The 15,411-nt window shown below is 35.4% G+C and overlaps 2 protein-coding genes across 2 annotated transcripts in view; one reads left to right on the top strand and one right to left on the bottom strand.

Annotated features, from left to right (window-relative positions):
* The window catches only part of CYREN (cell cycle regulator of NHEJ), a 92,071-nt gene extending 80,171 nt beyond the window's left edge, over positions 1 to 11,900 (top strand). Inside the window, exons 9-11 of the mRNA XM_060414887.1 lie at positions 3,794 to 3,822; positions 10,311 to 10,340; positions 10,835 to 11,900. The gene's annotated coding sequence lies outside the window, so the exon portion shown is untranslated. The remainder of the gene's footprint in view (positions 1 to 3,793; positions 3,823 to 10,310; positions 10,341 to 10,834) is intronic.
* Positions 1 to 15,411, bottom strand: part of AGBL3 (AGBL carboxypeptidase 3) — a 101,388-nt gene that overhangs the window by 53,337 nt on the left and 32,640 nt on the right. The window contains exons 6-12 of the mRNA XM_060414888.1: positions 12,728 to 12,866; positions 10,750 to 11,529; positions 7,043 to 7,205; positions 5,096 to 5,222; positions 4,015 to 4,115; positions 3,693 to 3,805; positions 2,835 to 2,901 (exon numbers count right to left, since the gene is read on the bottom strand). Of these exons, the coding sequence (XP_060270871.1) occupies positions 2,835 to 2,901; positions 3,693 to 3,805; positions 4,015 to 4,115; positions 5,096 to 5,222; positions 7,043 to 7,205; positions 10,750 to 11,529; positions 12,728 to 12,866 (1,490 nt within the window). The remainder of the gene's footprint in view (positions 1 to 2,834; positions 2,902 to 3,692; positions 3,806 to 4,014; positions 4,116 to 5,095; positions 5,223 to 7,042; positions 7,206 to 10,749; positions 11,530 to 12,727; positions 12,867 to 15,411) is intronic.

Here is a 15,411-nt window from a genome sequence, read left to right as displayed (position 1 = left end):
TGGCACTTTTCACAGAACTAGAATAATTAAAAAATTTTTATGCAAACACAGAAGACCCTGAATAGCCAAAACAATCTTGAGAAAGAGGAAAAAGAGCTGAAGGAATCATGCTCCCTGACTTCAGACTATACTACAAAGCTTTAGTAATCAAAATATGGTACTAGCACAGAAATAAATACAAAGACCAATGGAACAAAATAGAGAGCCCAGAAATAAACCCACACATGTATGGTCAACTAATCTATAACAAAGGGGGCAAGAATATGCAATGGAAAAAACAGTCTCTTCCGAAGGCAGGGGTGGGAAAACTGGACAGCTACACGTAAAAGAATGAAATCAGAACATTTGCTAACACCACATACAAAAATAAACTAAAAATGGATTACAGACCTAAATATAAGACCAGAAATCATAAAACTCCTAGAGGAAGGCATAGGCAGGACGGTCTGACATAAATTGTACCAATATTTTTTATATCTATCTCCTAAAGCAAAGTGAAAGTGAAAGTGAAGTCGCTCAGTCGTGTCCGACTCTTTGCGACCCCATGGACTGTAATCTACCACACTCCTCCGTCCACGGGATTTTCCAGGCAAGGTTACTGGAGTGGGTTGCCATTTCCTTCTCCAGAGGATCTTCCCGACCCAGGGATTGAACCCAGGTCTCCCGCATTATAGGCAGACACTTTAACCTCTGAGCCACCAAGGAAGGAAATAATAATAAATGGGATCTAATTCAAATCATTTGCACAGCAAAGGAAAGCAAAAACCAAATGAAAAAACAACCACCTACTGAGTGGGAGAAAATATTTTACAAATGATGTAATTGATAAGGGTTAATATTCAACATACATAAACTGCCATATAAGTGTTAGTCTCTCAGTTGTGCCTGACTCTTTGTGACCCCATGGACCGCAGCCCTCCAGGCTCCTCTGTCCGTGAGATTTTCCAGGCAAGGATACTGGAGTGGGTTGCCATCAACATCAAAAAACAACCCAGTTTTAAAAATGTGCAGAAGAACTGAATAAACATTTTTCCAAAGAGAAAATGCAGATGGCCAACAACCACATGAAAAGATGCTCAACATAGCTAATCATGGGAAACCACAATGAAATATCAACCTCACACCTGTCAGAGTGGCTATCATCAAAAACACAAATAACAAATGATGGCGAGATTGTAGAGAAAAGGGAACTCTCATACACTACTGGTAGGAATGTACATTTGTGCATCCACTACAGAAAACAGTATGGAGGTTTCTCAAAAATAGAACTACCACATGACCCAGCAGTTTCACTCCTGGGTATATATCTGGAAAAAAAAAAAAAGCACTCGTTTGAAAAGATAACAATCTTTCCAATATTCACAGCAACATTATTTACAGTTTGCAAGACATAGAAGCAATCAAGCGTCCATTAACAGATGAATGGGTAAAGAAAATGTGCTATGTGTGTTTGTGTGTGTGTGTATATGTGTGTGCAAGCATGTGCATGGAATACTACTCAGCCATAAAAAAGAATGGAATTTTGTCATTTGCAGCAACATGGATGAACTTGGAGGGTATTATGCTGAGTGAAATAAGTCAGAGAAAAACAAATACTGAATGACATTACTTGTATGTGAATCTAAAAAATGTGAAAATACTGAATATATTCTAGTGAATATAACAAAAAAGAAACAGACTCACAAATATACAGGACAAACAAGTGGTTACCAGTGGGGAGAGAGAAGGGAAGAGGGAGAATACAGGGATAGGGGATTAAGAGGTACAAACTATTATGTATAAAATAAGCTACAAGGATAATTGTACAACATGGGAATATAACCAATATTTTATAATAACTGTAAATGGAGTGTAACCTTTAAAAATCATGGATCACTATACTGTATACCTGAAACTTTGTACATCAACTATACTTCAATAAAAAAACAAAACACCCGTAAAACTCGTGTTGAAGAACATTACATGTTTCTCAGCTACAGAGCTCTGTAGTATTGAAGCCATACTGTAAAATTCAAGAAGTTCTGATAGCCTTCCTTTTATTCTATGTCTCCATCCCCTTCAGTTCAAGCTTGTCTTAGTCACCTCTTAATACCATCACATTGGGGGTTAGAGTTTCAACATGTGTATTCAGTAGTGGGGCACAAACATTCATTACACAATACCACCTAAACTCCCTAATCCTCCTCCTGCTCTAATTTCCTCCTTAGGCACTTCTCATCATCTAACACATCATACATTTTACTTGCTCAGTTGGTAAAGAATCCACTTGGAATGCAGGAGACCCTGGTTTGATTCCTGGCTTGGGAAGATTCGCTGGAGAAGAGAAAAAGCTACCCACTCCAGTATTCTGACCTGGAGAACTCCACGGAAAGAGTCAGACAGGACTGAGTGACTTTCACATTTTACTTACCAACTAGAATATAAGCTATGATGGGAAGGATTTTTTTTTAAATTTTGTTCATTGATCTATTCCCAAGCATGAAGTCAGAGCTCAGTACATAGTTGTTAAATAAATAAATAAATGAATATAGGACTAACAGTCAGGCAATGTATGTTATGCTACCAACTCTTATTAACAAGTAGTGTGGCTTTTGAAAAGTAATTTAATCTCTCTGGATCTTAATTGTTCTCATCAATAAAACAAGGGTATTAAAAAACTCTAAGATTAGAAAATTCTATAATTTAAGGATATGGTACATAATAAGAAAATAACAATTATGCTATACAATAATTTACACAACTGCAGACTCTTTTTTTTTGCCTGGTTGTTAGTCATAGTAAGAAGAGTACCTATTTGGCATATCCATATCATAGGCATAAATTTTCAATTTTACCTGAGAATTTAAGTTGAGAAGATCAGTCTGAGAGTCATTGGATTCTGAACTGTCAGAGGCATGGCTACTACAAAAAAATAATAAATTACTTACATAATGTTTTGGTGGTGTTTTAAAATTTCAACAGTTACTTTTACTTTATTATGTTATTGGAATGGCAGAAATAGTTCTAGTTATAAAAAGGATGTTTACAAAGGTGGTATAGATGTTTGATAGTTCTAGGCATTAGAAGAGAGTATTAGAGGAATGATGACTGAAATTGATTGGATCATGTCAAATATAAACAAAGCCATGAGTTCAAAATGATACTCTATCTGCAAACAAACTTGTGAGTCACTGTTGGAGGTTACAGGGGCACTAACTCAAAGTCTGAAAACTTATAAAGGTTAAGAATCAAACATTTGTTCTGCTTTTCCTATAGGAACTGCACTAAAATTAGTACCTTCCTTCTTCCAGTAACATTCCCTTGGCATTAAATTTTGCACTTATCATTCACTAACTTAGATTATTTATATGGTCTCTCTGTAAATGTGTCAGTTCTCTGTGGGTAATGACAGCATTAAAAACAATTTGAGTATGTCTTTCACATATAGTACATAGTGGGTACTCAATATCATTTGAATAAATGAAGTCTTGATGAAGTCTGGCTGAAGTAATGTGCATGGGGAAAATTTTTCCTCCATTTCTAGCCAGGATTTTCAGTACAGCCTGACAATTACATCCTCCAATTGTTATAACAGGCCTTCCCTAACCAGGAATGGAACCCTGGTCGTGGTGGTGAGAGAGTGGAATCCTAACCACTAGAGAGCATGGTAGAATAACACAGCAAATTACATTACTTTCACTATCTTGACCTACCTAGTCTCTAGATCCAATGTAATTTCTTTCAGAGAAGTATCTGAATCATCAATGACTTTTTCCAAGCTTATATGTTTCTCCATTTCTTCTAATTCTTTCAGGCACTGATAATACTAGGGGACAATGATAGGTAAGTTAATTATAAATAACTGTTTCCTAATTAAAGTAACTGAATATTTATAGACATCTGGAACATCAAGTACAACAAAACACTGAATGAACAGTCAGGATGTTAGAAGGAACAAACTGCTGCAGGCCCAAAGGCAGGTGATGTTATCTGGGTGTCTAGAGCCTGATGTATGAACAAATGGACTTTAATTACCTTGGTTCGGTCTGGATCACAGTAGTCCAAGAGAGAGTCACAAAAGTGATATCCCATTGACTCCAGGTCTTTCGTGTTGAAATGAGTGCCTCTTTTATTACCTAAAACATCAATAAGTTTATCCACCCTTGATGGTGAGTTAAACATTTTTTTCTTAGCGGGAAGGCCTAAGTTGCAAAACAGAGTATAAACAAAACACCTGATATGATTCCATGTTCTGTCCTCTGGATCTTCTACACTGGGGCAGGTCATTAAACAACTAACTGTTTTCCCTTGTTCCCTCTCCACCACCTGGACCAAAGGTGACATTTAAATGAACACAGATTAATCTGTGTTGCAAAGCAGAAGAAAATTCAGTCAGGAAGTTATGGACTACTTGGTTACCAGTTATAAGCACCCTAATCATCACTTAGAGAAAAAACCTGCATAAATATTTAATGTTTTCATCATCATTAACAGTGTTATATCAATTTCAAGGTGCTTAAAAATTAGCCAGAAGTAATATGTCTGGATTTCTGTCACTTTCCTTTGAGTATACATTTTCTAGTAATGCGAGGTACCCTAATATGAGGCATTCTAAGGATATGTTAAATGTGACTAAAAGCTTCCTCAAATGGAGCACATGTTTTATTTTACTTCAAGGAACCAATTAAAAAAAAAAAACAAAAAACAAAGCCCAGTCAACTTTGTCTTAAAAAGGGCAAATCTACTAAAGATATTTCTATTCTGATATTTTAATTATGAGCATTGCTTTTTCTTGAAATCATTACAGTCGTAGGAACTCTTCTGAAAGAAAAACCCCAAACAAGCAATTAAAGATCAGATCACGAAACAACCACTTAGGTATACTATATATGTGCTAAAACTTCCTTTTCTAAACAAAGGAAAATGTTGTGATCGAGATACATACAGTAGGCATCTGTTTATTCATCCTATTTATAGAATTGATTAGATTACTGGTATATATCTAAGTAGGAAGAAAGTGCTCATTATCTAGTTGTCAAACACTATGAATCTTTCATTGAATGTGTTCCTTTGGTTTAACTCTCTGATAGTCTCAAATGGGGGCCCTCAGTCTTACCCAGAGTAGATCCACAAAAAGTGGCCTCCATGGTGAAGCTGTTCCTGATCCCCATTTTCCACATCACCACCCTTCCTGTTCCCTCTTTGCTCTTTTGAATATTAAACTTGCAGGATGAGAATGAAAACTGAAAAGAAGCAAATAAAAATGAGACCCATGCTTTTCTAATCACAATGTCTGTCATAGGAAGTACGGTTAGAAATGAGAAAGTAGGTGTGTAAAGGCATAATTCTCTCTAAAGCTAAAATAAAAGCTTCTGGAGCTGTTTTATTTCCTGATTAGTGGAAATAGCTCATTTTAAGGATGACATATTTATATTTCTGAGAATTATAGGCTTGAATTCTGAAATAAATTTTCCTTTATATATGTATATATAAAACATATGCATTCAAAACCCAGTTGACTAATTCTTGATAGTGTTGACTTTGTTACAAGAAGGAGTCTAAACATATTTAAGAATGCAGATCAGTGTTGTAGATTTTTAGATACTGATGCTTTGTTATCACATGAAAGATAATTTGAAAATTATCCTGAAAGATTGTTATAACATCGGTATCTACAATGAGTTTTTCTAATTTAATTGAAAAAATTTACTGTGTTCCATCCTGTGAATGTTAACACACATATGTTGTTGTTTAGTCACTAGGTCTAACTCTTCTGTGACCCCACAGATTGTAGTCCACCAGGTTCCTCTGTCCATGGGATTTACCAGTGGGTTGCCATTTCCTTCTCCAGGAAATCTTCCCAACCCAGGGATCGAACTTGCATCTCCTGCATTGGCAGGTGGGTTCTTTACCACTGAGCCACTAAGAAAGCCCTAATACATGTAAAGGTTTGTAAAAACTGTCAACAAATTGGCACTTGCCATGGGTGTCTGCCATCTACCTCTATAAGGATTAGGTCATGTTCCACAGCAGCTGCTGACCTCCAGTACTCCCCCTGAAGGAGTTCAGGGTGGAAAGCAGGAATGAGACACTCTATGCTATGGGAAACTGGCAGGACAGGTCTTTAGATAGATAGATACCGCCAGGAGTTGGTTTTACGAGCCCAGTTCTTATATCTCCTCATATCTAGAAAAGCACTAAGATCCTTCATGGTGACAACTGTTTCTCGAGACTAGCAGAAACCTCACAAGACCAGCAGAAACTTTCTACAAATATGTGCTTGACTACATGTACTTCCCCTTTACCAAAATCACATATATATGTGTCCTTTCCCGCTACCTCTTTGGAACAGTTTCTCAGAGCTATCTGATGTGCTGTCTCCCAGGCTACAGTCCTCATACTGCCCCAAATAAAACTTACTCACAACTTTCACGTTGTGCTTTTTTTTTAGTCGATAAAATACTACCACAAATTAGAATATAGAACAGTTCCATCACCTCTTAAAAACTCCCTTATGCATCCATTTTCAGTCACGAGTCTTTTGCTTGTTTTGGAGCTATGGTAAATGGTTTTGTTTTAAATTTTGGTTTCCAGTTGTTCACTGTGAATATAGAGAACTGCACCCTGCATCCTATGACATTGCTAAACTCACTCAGTTATAGTTCTTGTGGACTGCATGGATTTTCTATGAAGATAATCACATCTGCCTTTCATTTCTAGTCTGCCTTTTATTTTTTTTTTCTCCCCTTACTGTACTTGTTAGAACCTCCAGTGTAAGGCTGAATTGAAGGGGTAAGAGTGGATATCTTGCCTTGTTCCTGACCTTAAGAGAAAAACAATCAAATCTTTTATCAAGTGTGGTGGTAGGCTAGTGGGCGCTTTCCCCTTATATTTCAAATTACTGGTTATTAAACATTTCACATCATTGCTTTCTATGGTCAACTGTATAAACCAGTCAAAAAAACTAAATAAAAAAGCAGCTTACTGAATAAGCCTATCCATTCAGCTCTCCTGCATGGACAATATGTAATAAAGGAAAAGTCAAAATCTTAAAGAAGCTTACTTTATCTGGACAATTTTTGCTCAGCATAAGTGGAAAGATTCGTTGCTGTAAGTATAATGCTTTACATCTATCACTACCATCACAGCCATACATGAATATGTTCTCTTTCTTGCTATGGCCATGAAGGTCACAATACAAAATAACCTCTCGTTTCTCCATCAATCTACCAAGAAGAAAAAGAACAAGTTATTGCATTTTATCTCTGCATTTTTCTTCTGTGGTTGTAATTATGCATTAACAAGTCTAACATCCAAATAGCATTTCTTATATCCTAGTTTTCAATTTCTTTTCTTCTACTGAATATTATTAATATATAATTTTTTTAATACCTACAATAAGCTATTAATTGTATATAAAATACAAAATTCTTTAGCCTTCCACTATAAAGACAAAATTTACCTTATTTCCAAAACTTTCTCCAACAAGATTTCTCTGCTTTTTGGTTGTTTTTTGTTGTACACTGAAAACAACTCACTCGTATCTTTGCCCATTAGCTCTTAGATTCTTTCTGACTGAAATACCTTCCTTCTTCATCTTTGTAAATGCAGATACTACCCCTTATCCATCAACACTGACCTCAGCTCGCACTTCCTCTCTAACTAGTGAAGCTCCCCACCAAATTTTTCTTTTCTTTGAACTCCTATAGTATTTAATATTGTTGCCATTTACCTGACACTTACCTAAATAGATTTTTAGATTTTCCATAGTTAATCTCGTTATAGAGAGGGAATGCTTCAAAATCTCTAAAACAGTGCAATGCATACAAGTACCCAAATATGTTAAAACTTGTGCCTGATGACTCGATGCTGAAGCCAGTTAACATTTACCCTTTGAGTAATGTGGTGAATAAATACCATTTTGAGAAAAATGGTACCAAACTTTGAATTATTTTTCTGGTAAATTTCTAATAATTTACAGAAATCACTTCTCAAGAGCACAATTCTTTTAGCCTGTATAATTTAGGCATTCAGTGAATATTAAAGTAATAAAAAATAAGCCCCTCAAAACTCATTGATGAAAGTAACTAGTAGGCTTTCAAAAGGTGAAAGTGGTAGGATTATGGGCATTTTTGCCTTTTCATATTTCCAAACTTCATACAGCTACTCAAATAACTGAAATTACATACACTGTTTGTTATCTCTGGAAGGATAAATACAAATGTGAACAATTTGTACTAATATGAAATGTACTACTTTTATAATATTAAATCTTAAAATAAAAATATTCAAAGTGTAGCTTTTATTCAAAACAGTACTTTTTAAAATTATAGTGCAATTCCAAAGTGAAATCTGTTACATATATTAGTTTATTGCCCTTTTTCATTTGATGACCAATAAATTCTGATAACATAAGATTGACATAAAGCCATCAAATGATCATTGCAAGTTTTTAGAATTAGATTATAAAACTATACATTTTAAAATAATTTCCCCAGTTTTAATGAACATCTGGTTTCTTTTAAGTGAGTCAAAAGAAACTCTTAAGTAATTAAATCCCAAAGAAATATTACTACTTTTGAAGTGAAACAAGGTAACAGGGTCTCTCATTTTACACTGAATCCCTTTAGAAACAATTGGGATTTTTTTCTTACCCACAGTTAAGATATACTAAGTATCTTATACTAAAATCTATTATTTTAAAATACTCTAAATATATTTAATCTTAGGCATACTTACAGCTGCTCACCTTTCCACACATATGTGACTGTCTTTTATTCTATTTACTGCCTATGATTCATTGCATTAAGGTAGTTCTTTTTCTTGGAAGTCTTTCTGAAACTTACTGAATAGATTCCTGCCTTAAGCTTCTTTATGAGACAATTTAAGAAGAACTAAGATAAACATCTTTCACAGAGACAAGCCAAGGGGCTTTGGCTGTAATCCATCTTGTGTTGGGCCAGGCACCCTTAATGTCAAAGAGCATTAAGGAGACATTATAAATACTCAAATGGGCTCTAAAAGTTCCCTTTCTATTAAAAATAAACTTTAAATTCTGGAACAAACTCAGATTTACATAAAATTGCCAAAAATAGTTGACAGTGTCCATATGGCTACCCCTCGGCCCATTTTCCCCTAATGTTAACATAACCACGAAATATTGTCCAAAACTAGGGAACCAACAACCCACTCCAGTGTTCTTGCCTGGAGAACCCCAGGGATGGGGGAGCCTGGTGGGCTGCTGTCTCTGGGGTTGCACAGAGTCGGACACGACTAAAGCGACTTAGCAGCAGCAGGAACAGGGAACCAACATTGGTACATTACTGTTAAACTCCCAACCTTATTTGGATTTCACGAATTTTCCCAATAATGTCCTTTTTCTGTCCCAGAATCCAATATAAGATACCACATTGGCTTTACTCAGCTCTTTTGTCTGTCATCCCCAGGAAACTAAGTCAGTCATGGGTTATTCTTTATCACTTAAATATTTCCCAAGTAACTTCCGAGAATCCTGAAGTCCACATCTGTGAGGGGTATAAAAGCAGGGTTTTCATTCCTTTTGTGGGGATCTGCATTTCACTCTCCATGTGTCTAAGATGAAAGGATTAACATGAAAGTGGAGGCTGAACTCAGGCAACTGGAGCCACGCTGGTAGCTCTGGAAGCCTGTCGGCTCCTTTCAGGGACTGGAGGTGTCCCTGAGGCAGGCCTCCTTGAATCAGGGCTCTGGCGCTTGCACTAGGGGCCCTGGTGACGCCAGGTGAGGATGCAGACACTCTGTAATGGCACCTATCAATGTAACATTTGAACAGTCCTAAAAATTTACAGAGAGTTTTTACATGTACATCTAATTCACTAAATCCTTTTCTTTTTACATTTGAGGAAACACTGAATACATTTAGAACTTCCAATATTCCAGTAATATTGGACACTTTATTCTGGGCACTTTAGTAATAATCTCATTTAATCCTCCTGTCTGTGAGGGAAGTATTACTATTCCCACTTTACAAATAGATGAGGAAATGGGGGTTTGGGTTTGTTTTTAAACTGCTCAAGATCACACAGTTAGCAAATGATAGAGCAGGGATTCCCATCTGATATGTTTTCATTTCAGTCTCCACGTTCTTAACCAAAAAGGTTAAGAGGCTTTGGACTTGGAATGGGTCTTGTTTCACTCCAATAAATCTTTCTACTCTAGCAACGCTGTTTCTGATTGTTATTACTTGAATCTATTAAAGAATTCACCCAGTAATCCAACAAGTCTTTAAATATTACATGCGTTTTACTGTTCTGATTCTTTAGAAAATTTAAAGCTGTTCACTTTCTTCCTAGGGGCAAACAAGACTATTCATGAAAGCTTAAGTAAGTATGCAACTTATCATCATCCTAACAGACTCATCACAGAGCAATGTGTGGTTAATGCAGTACTCAAAGACTCTAGATGTAATTAATTTTCTAGATGTAATTAATGAGGGATTCTCAAGGATTCCAAAAGAAACATTAGCTTTAGGAAGAAACCAAATTTAGGACAGGCAAATTTAAGTTTCACTAACTATTAAAATGCTATTATTTACAAGAAGGCTAGTGAATGTAGTGGCATAATGCCAGAAAGGTATAGAAGCAGAGTTGGGAAGAATGAGGGGAAAAATTAAGTAGCTATAGTTAAACTATCTTAAGGACAGTTAAGAGTAAAGTAAGTGGGACTGTGGGAGCAAAATTCTTACTATCAAGTTTACTAAATAAGCAGAGGGTAATTTGAGGCTTATTTTACCTCCGGATCATGTTCCGGGTATACCAGACAGAAGGAAATGATTCCTTCAGGAGAGATGTATAGTTACGGTTTAAATCCCGTCCAGCTAAGGAACACCGATAATTTCCTACAATCACACCATCTGGATTCAGCATGGGTACCACCTTGAAGACGAACGTGTCCCGAAGCAACTTTGCATCACTTGAGTTTCCTAAAATATAATCTAGGAAGCCTTTCATGATCCAAGAGCTGTTGGTTTCTCCTGGATGTACCCTTGCAGTCAGAATCACGGCCTTCCGCTTTCTTGACTCATTGTTCTTCAAGGGGGTAGTAATCGTTAAAATATACACCATGTTCCTAGCAATTGTGTGGCACAAGACACGTATTTTACAAAACTTTGACCGTACTGGGTCGTTATTGATGCCAGACAGGTATTCTTGCAGGTTTGTGTAAGTGTACGGATAGCAGTGAGCAAAGTAGCAGGTATCTTTACTGTGTGGAAACTGAAACGTCCATGTAAGTGAAAAATGATGGTGCCTATCTTGCCCCTGGTTGTTTCTATAATACTTGATTTGGTCTCCTATTCTCTGCCAGCCAATATTATGAGCGCTGGCCTCTTTCTCAGAATAAAACAGTGGGCGCATACCCCGATTATAAAGACTAGCAGGCTTGGTGAAATTGATAATAGTGAATCTGTAGACTATTCCTGCTTGAGTATTAGTGACTTGGAAATAGTACCACTGGGTGTGTTTATTTGTGAACAGGTCAGGTCGCACAGTCAGCTGGTATTCATATTCTGCCCTAATACACAAAAAAAGGAAGGGGAGGGAGACATAAAAATGTAAAAATGACATTCAAGTTTAAATAATAAAAGAAATAATAAATGTATATCTACCTATTCATGGAAAGCTTTTTATTTGGGAAACTGTGTATTTATTTTTTATTAAGCAGTATCTAATATCAAGTAATTGCAAAAGATCAACGTTTTGAAATTTCCTCTTTTAACTGGATGTGAAACTGATTCTATGCTAATTCTGAAGCCTTTTTATCCCTTTGTAATTCAAGAGAGCACATTAAAAAAATGGGCATTTGACAAAAAATTATGTATTTCAACCCAGTTATGTTTCCAAAAAAGAAGTGATTAAAGAGTTCTTAAGTTTTTAAGAATTAAAGTCCAGTGTCTTTTATTTTCTTTTTTTACCTCAGACACATATTTGTTTTATATTAGATTCTAACTCTAGAGATCTGAAATACATATCACTAACAAAGGTTAAAAACATATATAAATTACTATGAGCATATGAATTATACAATTTTAAACTCTTTGAGAGGACAGGAAACTATATTTGATAACTATCTGCATTCCCCATACTTAATCATTGAAGATACTTAAATAAAAGCAAATATAACTTCATTAGTACATTACTTAAATATACAACAATTTCACCTGGTTAGTTGTGACTTTTTTCTTTACCAAGTAACTTCCTATTCTATCAGCATTATGCACTTATTATGTGTGTATATGTGTTTCTGTGCACTGGTGAAATGAATGTTGCAAACCCTTAAGGGCTGTTGAATCTAGGTAATGAGTTTATGTAGAACTGTATTATGCTCTGTACTTCAGTGTATGTTTAAAATTTTTCATAAAATTAAAAAAATATATATCCTTGAATTGTATGCATATTCCCAAGCATGTTTTATAGAACACTCATCTGAAGACCTATTCCATTAAAAAGCTGGAGAAGCACTGTTCATGTGTGTTTAATAGTTCATACCGGCATACAGAAAATGTACACTACGGAAACCTGCTTAACTTTAATTCATAGCTCTCAAAATTGTTTGAATCCAGAACCTTCCATACCTACCCTCTTATGATAATCTCTAATTAGCATCTATCCTTCAAGGAATTAGAGTTCATCAATGGATACTAAAACTATTGTACCTAATACAGGAAATAGATGATAGTCTACCTCCTCAAATAAAAATAATTAAAACCTACACTTTGACTACCTTCTGTAGATTACCACTCTCAAACCTTGCTTCAAACATCAAAGTATCGTCACAGTTATCCACAGGCTGCTTCAAGGGTGTCCGGTTGCCCCCAACTCGGGAATACACAAAACACGGCTCTTTGTAGGCTGATGAGAGATCATAAAGATGTTCAAGCCATATCTAAAGTCTATAGGCTATTCTGCATAGAGTTTGGAGATACAGTATAACTGAAGTATCACTAAGGGTTATAAATTTTAATATGACACTAACATTTAGGTTTATGTTAGAATAAGAAAGTCTGATTTAGATTAGAAAAGCAATGCCTAAAATAAATTCATGTATTTCTCCCAGTAGAATACATGAGTTCTACTTCTGGTTATAATGAAGTAATTGTTCCTGAAACTGTCTTCTCACTGTAAATGACTATAAAACTGGATTAAAAAAAAATACGAATTAACCATTTCCACACATTCAGACAACACAAAGATTAGCACTACATAAAGTTCTTGAAAAAAGATAAAATGAAATAAGCTCATGTTTTAACTTTAGATTTCTTGGGAATACTTTTTACCTCTTAGAAAGATGGCACTTAAGGATAGCATAACAGTCTTGTTGAGTTGAGGAGGCACAACTGTTGCCTGGGGCTGCTGAAATTAGCACCCTAGGTAATAGAAGAAGAAAGCTACATAGAGGGAGGGCTTCGGTAGTCTACATGGTAGTTGCTTGGCTGAAGACCTGGCTGTACAAGCACAGGGTAAGGTTAAGGAAGACAGGACAGAGTGCTCCTGAGATAGCAGAGGATAAACATTCCGTGATATATTGAAATTCCAACTTATCCAGAATAGAGAGGCTTCACTGAGCACTGCAGGCATTTAACTATGACTCTAGAAAGGTTGAGTATTAGGCATAAAAACCACATTTAAGAGAAGGGTCATGACCTAGAATGAAGGACAAAATAAAAAGAGGTCTGTTTTTATTAAAAAAGTAAACCAATTCTAAAAGGAGCAAAATGATTTGTTAGCAATTTAGCTGCCTACCAGAAAAAAAATTCAATGCAATTTAAAAAAAGAAAACATGTCTTTCACAATTTCCCACATGTGATTAAAAAAATTATGAAGCATACAGAGAATGAGGAAATGTGACCCAATAAATATTTATATATTTAACAGTCCCCAAGATAACTCAGATGGTACAATTAACAGAGAAGGACTCTGAATTTATGTTAAAAGGAAAAGATAACGAGTAAACAGATCAACTAATAAAAAAAGAAAACTATAAAAAGAATGAAAATTCTGAAAATAAAAAGTACAATAACAGAAATGAAAGACCTACCAGATGGGGTTAAGAGAAATTGAATATTGCAAAAAAAAAAAATAGACTCAGTGAACTTACAGACAAATGAATACAATTATTCAAACTCAAGACCAGAGATAAAAAAATAGAACAAAGATCCAGTGAATGTGGAACATAACTAGAAATCTACCACATGTATACTTGAAATTCCAAAGGATAGAAAAGAAAGAATATCATGGAGAAATTATGTGAAGAAATAATGGTTGAAAATTTCTCAAATTTGGATAGGCAGAACTATTAAACTATGGATCCAAGATGTTCAGCAAACTCCAAGCAGTATAAATACAAAGGTAAACAAATCTAGGCAGATCATAGACAGAAGACACAGCATATATAATGTGGAACAATGATATAAATTATGTCTGACTTTTTCTTAGATGTCATGAGATAATGGAACAATATCTTTAAAGAAATAAAAATATTTAAAATAAAAAAATATGAACCACAAATTCTTTATGCCCAGTTGTTTGGGGACTTCCTTCTCCTACAGCTATAGGTCTCGACACCAGTCTGATCTCTTACCCTTTTGTGCCAAGAAGAAACAATGGTTCTGTTCTGTTGACAACTCAGTGTTGTCTCACCATCTCTTCTTAGTCCCCTTTGATTCTGTCTACGCTTTTATAAGATATCTTTTCATTAAAATTTCTTAAATTACATTTGCCATCCAATTCCTGACAAGACCTTGACTGGCTCACCTCAGCTACTTTAATTTTATATTATATCTCATTTAAGTTATGTGTGGAAGTTATAAAGTAGGTTAGCTGGGTAAATATTTGAAATCAAATTGAAAAAAATCAGAGGTGCTTTTCTCACCTCAGTTGTTTAAAAATGCATGAATATATGATTTCTGTAATCGCTTACTACATAGGAAGCAATCCCTGTGAATTCCTCTATTTTGCCAGCTCTTTAAATAAAATACATGTTCCCTGGAAGTTATCTTTAATACATACTCTAAGATATACAAATGTGATGGTGAAACTGTACAGGAGTCCCATACTTCCTGACATTAGGGTTTCAGGAGCAGCAGTTTAGAATACAGGTTGAGACTTCTATGTTTGATCATTAGTACACCTGACCATAAAGCAGAAATTTTTACATTACTGGAACTCTCAAAGTGCCAGTTATTAATCCTGAGTGTTAAGAACACTTTCCTAAGATATAATCTTGGATAGTATTTGTGATGTGGGATTGTTTTTTTTGCAATCCCAAGAGATGCATCAAACCGGCATGAAATGAAAATAAACCATTTGAAAGACTGCATGAATGTGACCTATAGACAGACAGGTGCAGAGCACTCTGCTGGATAGATCTTTGAAAACTGATGTGAAGTTTAATTCC

This window comes from Ovis aries, chromosome 4 (assembly GCF_016772045.2).
Source record: "Ovis aries strain OAR_USU_Benz2616 breed Rambouillet chromosome 4, ARS-UI_Ramb_v3.0, whole genome shotgun sequence".
Classification (NCBI taxonomy): domain Eukaryota; kingdom Metazoa; phylum Chordata; class Mammalia; order Artiodactyla; family Bovidae; genus Ovis; species Ovis aries.
The sequence above is the reverse complement of the archived record's forward strand: the minus strand, read 5'-3'. Positions and strand labels throughout refer to the sequence as shown.